We start from the raw sequence: 12,914 nt of genomic DNA on the forward strand, positions 1-12,914 counted from the left end.
TATAAAGGTAAGTCCAATCTATGGAGACCCCACCTCACAACTTACAATAGTTAAATTATCTGCTACTAACCTCTCGATGCCAGATACCACAGGACACCTCCAGAGGTCTTGCGAAATCCATGCCTTAACATGTCAGAGCTGTTTTGGTGGACCTGCACAATATTGAGCAGATGGTATCAATGTGGCTGATCGTATACCATAAAAGTGATTAATTTGAATTGTGCTGTAACCTACAATATTGCTGTCTAAAGACTAAATAAAATTGTAAGAGATAACACTAAAATTACATAAGTAAAATCCAATATTCTAGCCAAGTAAAAGCTTCTTTTGGTGTTACTGTTACTGTTATGATGAGGCCTGTGAGTAAGAATTTCATTGTACTGTGCACACGTGACAGAACACTTGAACCTGAAGTTTAATTTCTTTTTTCTTTTCTGCAGGATGTTGCGTTTTCTGACATTGTGTTGCATAATCTTGGTTGTAACTGATGCCAAGATTCTACCTCACTTTGAACCTTTATCGCCTGATCTCATTAACTACATCAACAAACTCAACACTACGTGGAAGGTATAAAATATTTTTGTTTCTTTCTTGCATTCACTTTACGAAGCAGAGTTCGGTACTAAACCTCTATCCCTGGCTTTCTAGAATTCTAGTTGCAGCTTTGAAATTAATACAAATTGAGTACATTTTTGTCTTAAAGCTCTAGTATATACTTTATGAAGAAATAGCAGTGTGCATGCAAAGGCTGGGACCAAATTTTATTAATTTTAATATGATGTTGTAGGGCGGCACTGTGGCGCAGTAGGTAGCGCTGCTGCCTCGCCGTTAGGAGACCCAGGCTCGCTTCCCATGTCCTCCCTGCGTGGTGTTTACATGTTCTCCCTGTGTCTGCGTGGGTTTCCTCCGGGTACTCCGGTTTCCTCCCACAGTCCAAAGACATGCAGGTTAGGTGCATTGGCGATACTAAATTGTCCCTAGTGTGTGCTTGGTGTGTGTGTCTGTGCCATGCGGTGGGCTGGCGCCATGCCCGGGGTTTGTTTCCTGCCTTGCGCCCTGCGCTGGGATTGGCTCCAGCAGTGACCCTGTAGTTAGGATATAGTGGGTTGGATAATGAATGGATGGATGATGTTGTAAATCATTTGGTAGAAGTAAAACAAGAGTCTGGATGTACTAATTTCATAAAAGTATATTTTGTAAGCTCTTTATAATATTTCTGAGATACAGTTAAATTGATGCTTGTTTGTTTACAAAGTCCTTAACCAGTTGAGTGTGGATAATCTTTACATATTTTCATATAATTCTTTACATTTGAAAGTAACACAGAGGAGAAATAGTTAACTTGGCTCTCTTGAATAAGCTTAGATTGTTATATATGGAGTACAAGCAGAACAAGGGTTTCAAAACAGTGCACTCTGGGTATATAGTTGGCCTTCTGCTTTAAAGTTATGCTTGAAGTAGAGAAAATTAGGTAAATGTGGATGGACAAACTTTAGTTGTGCTACAGTCTCAAGAATCAAAACAAAGTAAAGAAAAGTCCTTTTAGATTTGAAAGTGTTATTGAAGTTGTTAGATTTCCCTGGCCTAAATTTGTCCAAATATTTTTGATACTTGCGTTGTGAAATACAGCATCATGGGGACTGAAACATATTCCAGTAATCTCACAGTAAATGTTCATTAATAACAATAATGTCCTTCATTTTCTGTTTTTAAGGCTGGACAGAATTTCCAAAATGCTGACATAAATTATGTAAAAAAATTATGCGGAACTTTCCTTGATGGACCGAAGCTGCCTATTATGTAAGTGTTGTTTCCTAACACAATTCAGTAATCTAAGTTTACAGGATATACAACTAAACTTCCAGAAACAATTACAGCTATATTAGTGAATTTAAGAGAAAGGCTAGGGTGGGCTTCCTCTTGCAGTTTTTGTACTTTTGTCTACACTTGCGTTACTGGTTGAATTGAGTTCTTATATAGCACAAAACGAGTCTAAAGGTCTGCACAGTGTAATACAAATTAATAAGCCATGTGTTACACAGTGTCAGGTTAATGTGTTAAAAATAAAATAATACATAAGTAAATAGAACACATACAAGAAATCAAGCGAAAACCTGTACACAGTATGTGGTCAAAAGCTTGTGGACACTTGACAATCATACCTTTATGTACTTGTTGGACATCCCATTCCAAGACCTTGTGCTTTTATATAGAGTTGGCTGTAACAGCCTATCATCTTCTGGGAAGGCTTTTAACAATATTTTGTGCCCATTCAGCCAAAAGGAGCATTTTCTGGGTCAGGTACCGATGTTCGACATAAAGACTTGGCTTGTAATCTTCGTTTAGACTCATCCCAAAGGTGTTCAGTAGTGTTAAGGTCAGGATTCTGTGCAGGCAACTCAAGTTCCTGCATGCTAAACTCATCAAACCATGTCTTTATGGATCTGGCTTTATGCATAGGTACACAGTCATGCTGGAAAAGAAAAGAACAGTTCCCAATCTATTGCAACAAACTTGGAAACAAACACTTGTCCTAAATGTATCTGTATGCTCTATTATTAATGATACCCTTCATTAGTACCATCAAACCCTAAAAAACAGTCAAGGACCATTCTTCCATCAAACTTTACAATAGACACTATGCAGTTTGGAAGGTAGTATTCTTCTACCATATGCCAAACCCAGATTCATCATCAGACTTGATTGATCACACTACTGAGCACATTTCCACTGGTCTAGAGTCCAATGGCAATGTGCCTTACATCACTCTTAGGCTGGTGTGCAGCTATTCAGTCATGGAAACCCATTTCATGAAGCTCCCGACACACTGTTCTTGTGCTAATGTTGTTTCTAGAGCCAGTTTGAAATTCTGCCATGAGTGTTGCAACAAAGGATAGACAATTTCTACATACCATCTGCTTCAGCAATCAGTGGCCCCAATCTGAGTTTACACAGCATGCCATTTTGTGGCTAGGGTGTTGTTGCTCATAGACACTTCTATTTCACAACAATAGCACTTACAGTTAACCAGTGTAGATCTAACAGAGCAGAAATGTCAGTACCCACATTTAAGGTCACCGAGCTCTTCAGTATGACCCATTCTACTGCAAATGGAGTTCAATGGAGATTGCATGGCTATGTGCTTTATTTCATGCACCTGTAACCAATGTGTGCAGCTGGAACACCTCAACTTAATAATTTGGAAGGATGTCCATATACTTTTGACCGTATAGTGTACGTTGTTGAGTAGTAAACAAAATTTACATTCAATAGAACTGCTCATTAGTGAAAAGGAACTTGCATAGGAAGTTGTGTTTGGGTGTAGCCTAGAGTAAAAAAGTACCAGAAGTATCCAGATTGTTTTATAGTATTACATTCCTGTACAACTCCAGACTTGTTAAATATGCAGTTTTTGTTAGATACAGTATGTCTGAAAACACATTCTCGTGATGGTAACAGAAGTTTCCGTTGTCTATGGGGTGCCCTGATTTCTATTTGTCAGTACTTTTCTGGTTTTGTTAGATTTGCTTTTGGGTTCAAAATGACAGAACAATTAATGAAGCTCTAGTCCTAGTATGAATCAGAAGTGCTACACCAATATCTGCATATTGCCAACCACAGCTGAACTGTTTACCTCAGAAACATTTTTCCACCCCCGTTTTAAAGTGATTGCTAGTAAATGTATAGACTTCGCCTCACTGGTGATAGCGGTCACTGAGACATTAAAAAATTTGTTACTTTATCTTTGCTTGCACAAAAGTCCACTGTCTATGCATCATTACTGCTCCGTTTACATTGTATGAACATACAGTAATCGTCATTTCTCAGCTTCCAGAATTTCAAATGACATCTGTTAATATGTTACTTTGAATCAGGCTTTAAAAGATCAGTTCAAGCTCTTAAGACATTAATAGCTAAATTATAAAATGAAAAGTGAGAATAATACTATAAATCTGCTAAAAAAAGGCACTTTACAAGTTGGATTCAGCTGTTCTGCTGTAACATATCTTGTAATATACATGAGAATGACTAACCTTTTAAATTATGTGGTAATTCTGTATGATCATTAGCTTTGTGATATTTTAGAGATCTTCACTTGTAGTCCTGGAGGGCTGCAGAGGCAGCAGCTTTTTGTTCCTAACCATATTTTACAGTATATTGCTTATTAGTGATCTCAGTCATTCAAGACAAGGTTTAGTTACATTGTAGAATTTCCTTTTCTGAGAACATCCGTATGTTATGTGGACCAGAACAGATTTATACTTCCCGATCCTCCCATTTTGTAGTTAGCTTAAGAGCTGGTGGTTTCTTTGTTATTTGCATTTCATTATTAATTGTGGCTAGTTAATAAAACGGGAAACAATTAAATCCTAAATATAGATGCTTAACATTAAATAGGCAATTAAGCGTTCTGAATCATACATTCGTTAACTGAAATTAAACCCACAAAACATTGCTGTATCAGATAATAAATGGGTTCTAATGAATTAATTGTTGAAGTGAAAATCTGCAGCCACTGCTACTCTCCAGAACTGTGTGTAAGGATCTGATCCCCACAATGTAATTAAAATTTGTCTTAGATCTCTGCCATATACTATATATTTGACTTTTTAGATGTTTTCTGTTATTGACAATAATTTACATTTATGACTTTTTAAGGGTGGAGTTTGCTGGAAAGATTGAGCTGCCTGTTAATTTTGACTCTAGAGAACAATGGCCAAACTGCCCAACAATCAAGGAAATCAGAGATCAAGGCTCTTGTGGTTCTTGCTGGGTAAGAGTTCACTTTATAATGTATGTTAAGAGTGTATAGATTTAAATAGTAATGTGCTGGTCCTAGGTACAATGATGGACTGTCACCCCTATCCAAAAGCCCTATTATTTTTTTACACCAGAGAGGTGGTGCAAAGTAATTTTTACTGGAAGACTTTAGTAATTTTAATCCTGTCCAACTCTCTTGTGTCAGTAACTTTTCACGGACTGTACATTCATATCTCAGTAAAAGTTACATAGACTTCTACTGTCCTGGTGAAAAATTCATCATCAGAAGGCTTTTTACCTTAAAATAAAGGCTATTAGGAGTCGAGATAGACAGACAGAGTTTTAAGGCTTTATTGCAATAAATCAACCACACGAGATTGAGCCCCGATCTTTACAGCAATTGAAGTTTTTATAACAATTTCTTATCATTTTGGCTCATTCAATTAGCTCATTCTGCACCTGGTTTTACTGTCCATTATTCCTCTTGGTGTCTGTTTGGCTTATTTTGATTTGTCTAAGACTGGGTGGATGGTTTCCTCCCAACCTCTTCTCTGACTCCCTTCTACTCCTGTCCGCCGTACCTTGAGTTTCCATGGGAACCCTTATTATCTCCTTAGTTTTCCTATTACTGGCCCCCTTATGGAATTTGTAATCTTTCTATGCTGTTCCCATTTTCTCTAACTGGCCAAGGCTTCAATTCCATATATGGGATTTCCTCTCATCGTTTCCTCTCTTAAGCCTTCCAAACTTTTTACAATAGTGACCTTAAGCTTAATTAAAAAGAAGTATAGTATGTGCTTTCATTTGATCATTGCTTGGCATGCTTGATTTGTCTTAATTTCTACACTAAAGTTAATTGCTAATATATCCTTATAGTATTTTTGCTAATGCCTGAATTTACTAAGATTTTCTCTTCACGCATTAGGTCAGCGTGACCCTGCTTATAGCAAAAGCCTTTTGTTGCCTTTCTGCTGATTCATCAGTCCAGCTGCTTACAGAGCCATCTTTATCTCTTCCTAGCCTTGAATCACAGGTGTTCTCAAACTCTTATCCTGTCCAAAACTGGTCTCAGTGTATCAATTAGCTGTTCTTTTCTTTACTTTGGAAATTTTAATGTAAGCCTATAAAATAATGCAATATAACTGATTTTATTAGTTAACTATTTGCTAGACCTATCGTATTTACTTTAATATTCTAATTTATGCTTAATCTAATGTTTTAGAAGCTTTTAATTACTTTTTATGGCTCTATATGTTAATTTGCTATTCTCTTATGCTAATAAAAAATTTTCCTTCTACACTACCAGCTGTAAAAAGTCTGTATAAAATAGCCTCAGGTTAAACTACTCCTGTTCAAATCAACATGTCAGTAAAATTAAGTCATATGAGCAATTTGGATGGGACAACAGTTACAGAGGTCCTCCGATAGCAATTACTTTACCGAGTGCCTGATATGGAAAAATAGAGCTGCCGATGTAGTTGTGCATGCTGAATACCATATACAGTAGTGTTATATCCCCTTGGTGGTCTGTCAGGATTCTGATATACAGAATTTACATTGAAAAGCAGGTGGGAGGGGGCGCTGTCTGTTTTTGAGGTGCAAAAGGACATATTGCTCTTGTAAATAAAGGTTGCTAATGTGGTCTGAAATGACAGTATGTAGAGATTAGCTAAAGGGAATGAGGAAATGTTAGTACAGAGTAAAGCACTGTTGGTAAATTGCTGATTTGGTGTAAAAACTATTCCCATCCAAATAGAGCTTAAAAAATGACAGAGGTCATCCGCTAATTATTGCTTTACTCCAACTCCTGTTGTAAAACAAATCCCTTCCAAACAGGGCTAAAAATGTTTCTTTCCTTGTGTCCACTACTATAAACATTAGCTTCCCGTGACCTCAAATTAGATAAGAAGTTTAAAAATTGGATGGATGGATCAAATTTAGCTGCTTGTTGAGGTGTTTGTGCCGAATGTTCTTGTACTCTGCAGAATAATGAGAAATGTAAGTCAGGGTGCACATTATTGAATTGTAAACATATACTGTATACGATAAAAGCAAGACTTTTGCCGGATGAAGGTAGGCCCTTAGACTGTAAGCAGTATTACATACAGTAGATCACACACCCACCTCTTTAAGTTACGTCTGTATCCTGAGTTTCTTTGAAGTTTCCAAAATTGTACAGCTACTTAGATGCCAAAGGTTCAGGCAATGAGTATGATGTGTAACATAAGATATTCCACAGTCCATGTGGCTTCTTTTTCAAACTTTAAAAGTATAAATTCCAAGAAAAACATCTTTGTAAAATTAGGAACAGAAGTTCATAATACACAATAAAGGCTTCAGGGTGATGTTTAAGTTTCATGCTTTATAACATGAACATTAACTTACTAAGAATGGATCTTACAACACACTTTGCTGCTCCTCTAAACTTAGTATTCATTACTCTTTCTAAACAGAATTAATTATTCATTCGTTCATTACTTTCAAACAGAATTGAATATGTCAGATGGAAATTGATAAATATAACTGTTGGGTGTTCACTTCTTTGTTAAGAATACATATGATCTACAGCAATGTCTCATTTTACAGTGAATTAAATCTCTCTATTATAATAAAAAAAATCCTGGGACAAGATGTGACTTTTTCAGAGAGACACTTTCACATCCCACGAGATGAGACTTTGTGCCAAGAGATTTAACCACACCCGGGGCCAGAAATAAAAGTCAAAGAGTAGATGACAAAGTAGAACGTCGTAAAGAATTCAAAAATGTTGGCACAATACACCTGCAGAGCATATTAGAGATAATGAAAGTACTAAAATTCGACAGTCTCAAAAAAATGATAGTAAAGATCGCATTAGCGCAAACGAACGAAAATTATTACTTGGTGAAATAACAAAACAGTGAATAGAGATTGAATATATTGTTCGGATTTAAACTTTAAGTCGGAGACTTGTAAATTGTCTAATTTGTGTTGCCATCGGGGAGAAGTAGTGTTTCTTCCCAATGAAGAGGCATATCCGCGAGAATTAAAAGATTTGTTGTTTGGTGAAAGTGAAATCCACATTCGCGAGCAGCAGAGATATGAAGTGGCTGGTGCGTAGTGCAGGTTAGGAGAGGGGTTGGCAAGCGAAGAGAGCAGGGGGCAAAGCCTCCTAGTTAAGAATTAATATAAACTCTGTAGCATTTTAGTGCAGTGGTTAGGTCTGTGTCTTTATCTAGTGTCCTGTGTCCAGTTATTGTCTGTGTGGGGTTTGCATGTTCTCCCAGTGTTGTTCAGGCTAAGTTATGTGGTTATTCTAAACTGGCCCTGTGTAAGCATGGGTGTGTGCATAAGTCTTGTGATGGACCGGTGCCCCTGGCTTGTGCCGGATGTTCTAATAATGACAGATGGCATTATTAAAGGAGTTAAGGTTTAAATGTTAAAATGTTAATATTCTTTAAAATCTTACATTTTAGTTTTGTCATTTTACCTCTAGGCATTTGGTGCCACTGAGGCAATGTCTGACAGGATCTGCGTTCATTCAAATGGGAAAGTCAGTGTTGAAATCTCTGCAGAAGACCTGCTTTCTTGCTGTGGATTTGAATGTGGAATGGGGTAAGACACTTAACTGTGTTAATGACTAAACTTTAGTCATTGGTTTGGTAATACTGCTGCTTTTTATGTAACGTCTGTACTTATATTAATATATTATTTCTTTAGTTGCAATGGAGGCTACCCCTCTGGTGCCTGGCAGTACTGGACGGAGAAGGGTTTGGTTTCTGGCGGACTGTATGACTCGCATGTGGGTAAGTATATGTAGAAATTCATTTCACTGTATAGCAACATAATAGTTTCAAACTGGGTACTTTGGCACCCCCCCACACTACATCTTGCTGGTTTGATTAATTGGAGTGCTGCTTTTTGTCCATCCCCTTTCACAACCCTTAAATTAAAAAGGTTTGAAAATATTGTATTAAATATTTCAAGAAGTATTAAAACTAAAATCAGAAGGTGTCGTGTTCATGATTTTTGCTTAGTTATATCAGTAGTACCTGTCGTGGCATTGATGTATATATTGTAAGAAAGAACACAGACAGCTGTGAAGTGTTGGGGCACCCGCAGGAAAACCCAATATAATTTATACAAAACAAGGTTTATAAATATGTTGAAAGGAAAACACCTTTGCAGACACAGGTCTCCAAATAGACTGACTCAAGATGACTGAGTTTCCGCTGATAAGGACTGCCGGCAGGAAGAGGCGGGTCCAGGCAGGTGGGCAACGGAAGTGACGTCAAGGGTGATAAAGTCATCAATCTCCCTGTCTGCAAAGGGAGGAAGCGATAAGGTGTTAGTCAACAGCGCCATCCTATGTTTTGGTGGGAAATTATAATTATCCAAGCCTTTAAGATGTCCTCAGTGCGCACAAGCGTGACACGATAGATAGATATATACTTTATTAATCCCAAGAGGAAATTCACATACTCCAGCAGCAGCATACTAATAAAAAACAATATTAAATTAAAGAGTGATAAAAATGCAAGTAAAACAGACAATAACTTTGTACAATGTTGACGTTTAAAGGGGTGGGATTGAAGAGTCACATAGTGTGGGGGAAGAACGATCTCCTTAGTCTGTCAGTGGAGCAGGGCAGTGACAGCTGTCTGTTGCTGAAGCTGCTCCTCTGTCTGGAGATGATACTGTTCAGTGGATGCAGTGGTTTCTCCATGATTGACAGGAACCTGCTCAGCGCCCATCGCTCCGCCACGGATGTCAAACTGTCCAGCTCTGTGCATACAATAGAGCCTGCCTTCCTCACCAGTTTGTCCAGGCGTGAGGCGTCCCTCTTCTTTAAGCTGCCTCCCCAGCACACCACTGCGTAGAAGAGGGCGCTCGCCACAACCATCTGATAGAACATCTGCAGCATCTTATTGCAGATGTTAAAGGATGCCGGCCTTCTAAGGAAGTTTGGTCGGCTCTGTCCTATATATTTAAGTTAATCTTGTGTTTCTTGTATAGAAATGTCATCTTTTTAAATTTAATTATGTTTTTTTTTTTTAAATTAAGTTACTCTGTAAATAAATGACTAGTGTCAACGTTAGTAGAGAATGATAAAGCCATGTCACTGGATCTATCACTGCTAATATCTTCCAACTCCATACTTGGAGAAACACCAAGGAGATTAAAAGCAGATAAAAGTGATGCCCTTACTGAGAAAAATACTCAAGGAGTATTCTGTCAAATGGTGAACACAAACTGTAAGTAAAGCGAATGATATAGAAAGAAAGGGTTTTGTGTGAGCCTGCTTAAATTGGTCATTAACACCTGGTTGTGTAGCACATACCACCTTCTTGCTGACATGAATGAACCTAACTTTTCTGACATCCCATAATTCAGTTTTTCTTAATTCTGTCTCTCCTTCCTTGCCTCTTTATCTCTGGATAGCTGAGCCTCCATTTCAAGCTCTCCTCATGCCTGCAAGTCACTCATGACAAAAGTAGCACAATAAAAATGGCCTTAACATCTCAGGATACACAGAATAGGAACAGTGAAGGAACACCCAATCAAAAGATAGCAAACTTTAAAATGTAAGATGATAAGGCTCACCAGCAGCCATAGTAGGAGTGGGATACGCTAAAATAAGGGAGTCTTCAGCTTCAGTTCATGAATAAAGCTTGTGATTAATTGAGCTTCTGTAATATCAGTACGTAGATCATTCCAAAGTTAGGGTGTTGGATGTCTCAAGGCTGTGTTTTTTATGGCTGTTTAATTTATCCTTGGAATCAAGTTCTTATCTCTTTGCACACTCTTTGGTACAGTTAATAATAACTTTGAGATGTGCTATGAGAAAGGATATAAATATAGAGAAAACATTTAAGTGTCATGGCTTTCTGTGCTTGGCACTTTGAAAATTTTAATATTTGTCAATGCTAACATGCATGTTAATAATGAAATTTGTTTAAAAGAACAAATATAAGACATCAGTTTAACAACATCTGCAGTAGATAAGAATGAGATTAGCAATGTTATTTATCAATATGATTCGCAAAAGGAAAACTCAGTGATCAATGCAATATACACTGTTATAAATAATCTGTGTCATATAAAAAAAAATGATTCCCATCAAGACAAAGCAGAAAGTTGATGTTTTGCATTACTGTTTTGTAAAATGTCTAGGCAAGACTTTTGTTCTAACTACGCTAATTTTTATCACAATTCCTTTATTATATGTATAACCTAACATTAAAATTCTAAACACCATTCAATCCAGATCAGAGTCACAGGGGTCTAGTAGCACTGGATGCAGGGCAGTAAGCCACTTGGACTGAGTGCCAGCTCATTGCTGACATTCATCTAATATACACACAATTCGGATGTGGGAGGAAAACTCAAGAAAAACCCCAAAAGACACTAGGAGAAGGTGTAAATTCTGCATAGACAGCAGCTGTGTTTAAGACTGGAACCCGGGAGGCTGTATCTGTGAAATGGCAATGCTAAACACTGTGCCACATGTTATTCTCTTAAGCGTTGTAATTAGGATAATTGAGAAATATTTCAAAGCAAATAACATTAATATGTAAATCATTTCATGTAGCAGACTTAAAAACTCCCCCTCTCTAATTCTTAGAGAAGACACAGAAAGTATTATTATGTAATTGTTTCCTAATTATGGGTGGCACGGTGGCGCAGTGGGTAATGCTGCTGCCTTGCAGTTAGGAGTCCTACCTGGGTCCTCCCTGCATGGAGTTTGCATGTTCTACCCGTGTCTGCGTGGGTTTCCTCTGGGTACTCCGGTTTCCTCCCACAGTCCAAAGACATGCAGGTTAGGTGTATTGGCAATTCTACATTGTCCTTGGTGTGTGTGTGTGTGCCCTGCGGTGGCTGGCACCCTGCCTGCGGTTTGTTTTCTGCCTTGTGCCCTGTGTTAGCTGGGATTGGCCCCAGCAGAACCCGTGACCCTGTAGTTAGGATATAGCGGGTTGGATATTGAATGGATGGATGTTTCCTAATTACTACAATTCCCAGGGAGGGCTGGGTGGTCTTGTGGCTTTGGAACCCCAGCAGATTTTGTCTTTTTATCCAACCCTCTGGAGTTTTTTTTTGTTTGTTTCTTCAGTCCTCTTGGCCATCGGACCTTACTTTATTTTTTTTTACTTAGTATTGTCTAATCTTATTTTTATATTTTTCTTTTTTCTTCATCTTGTAAAGCACTTTGAGCTACATAATTTGTATGAAAATGTGCTTTATAAATAAATGTTGTAATTCTGCTCCTGAGAAACAGTGGTTGTAGATTTTAAATATAGTCACACAGGCTGTTTAAGTAATTTAGAACAATATGTGTTGAGATTTCATAAATTGTATTTCATTTAACCTAATTTTAAATAAAACTTTTTGTTGTCTCATGTTGGGTGGGTTAGGAGCAGGACTCGAAAGTACGGTAACAGTTTTACTATAGGTTATCACAATAGGTTTTCGATGAAGGAGTAAAGTCACATCAGGTGTTATCTCAAAGAGAACTTAGAGGATTAATTATGACCGTGAGCCCAAGATAATCTGATTTTCACTTTACTCTGTACAGTCTGACCCTATAAACCTGTAAATGACCACATTTTTACTAGAAGCCTGTACATTAACTTAGATTCCCTCCTATTTTTTTTTCTCACTTTTCAATCCCTTCATTGTTCCCTGATAAGTACTAGAAATGCTTTGAAAAGAACTAGCCATAACAACACAGCTACCATCTGTGGAAGGAAGGCTGTCATATTGGATCTGTACATAGTGCTTACGGTTTTAAGAGCCAAAAAAGGATAAGACAATGGATGACTAAATTGTATGTTTAAATGTTTCTATATATACATTGTAAGTGCAAGGCAGGATTATCCAGCATCCTGCCCAAAGGAATAGGGAGACCCTTGGGCATGATGAGTGCTCTGAGTTAGTCCTGTTGGTGTCCACATGGTTACCAAGGTCCTGGGATGCTGCAATCTATTGGATGGGAGATAAACTCATTCTGAAATAGGAGCCTCTCCCCACTGCTCCTTTGTTTTGTCCTCCCATTCCAGATGGGAGTCTGCCACTGTCCTACCATTCCAGCTTCCCTTCTCAGCAATGGTTCCCCTTTTCTCCCCAGCAGAATGACAGATAATCCTCCCTGGCACTTACAACATGTAACTTGT

The 12,914-nt window shown here is 37.9% G+C and overlaps 1 protein-coding gene across 2 annotated transcripts in view; it reads left to right on the top strand.

The window, feature by feature from the left end:
• The window catches only part of LOC120525837 (cathepsin B-like), a 29,807-nt gene that overhangs the window by 8,827 nt on the left and 8,066 nt on the right, over positions 1–12,914 (top strand). For both annotated transcript variants that reach the window (XM_039748451.1, XM_039748450.1), the window contains exons 2-6: positions 441–567; positions 1,715–1,800; positions 4,660–4,774; positions 8,237–8,355; positions 8,461–8,546. In XM_039748451.1, coding sequence (XP_039604385.1) covers positions 442–567; positions 1,715–1,800; positions 4,660–4,774; positions 8,237–8,355; positions 8,461–8,546 — 532 coding nt within the window. In that variant the 5' untranslated portion in view covers position 441. The remainder of the gene's footprint in view (positions 1–440; positions 568–1,714; positions 1,801–4,659; positions 4,775–8,236; positions 8,356–8,460; positions 8,547–12,914) is intronic.

Source organism: Polypterus senegalus, chromosome 3 (assembly GCF_016835505.1).
Source record: "Polypterus senegalus isolate Bchr_013 chromosome 3, ASM1683550v1, whole genome shotgun sequence".
NCBI classification, from domain to species: domain Eukaryota; kingdom Metazoa; phylum Chordata; class Cladistia; order Polypteriformes; family Polypteridae; genus Polypterus; species Polypterus senegalus.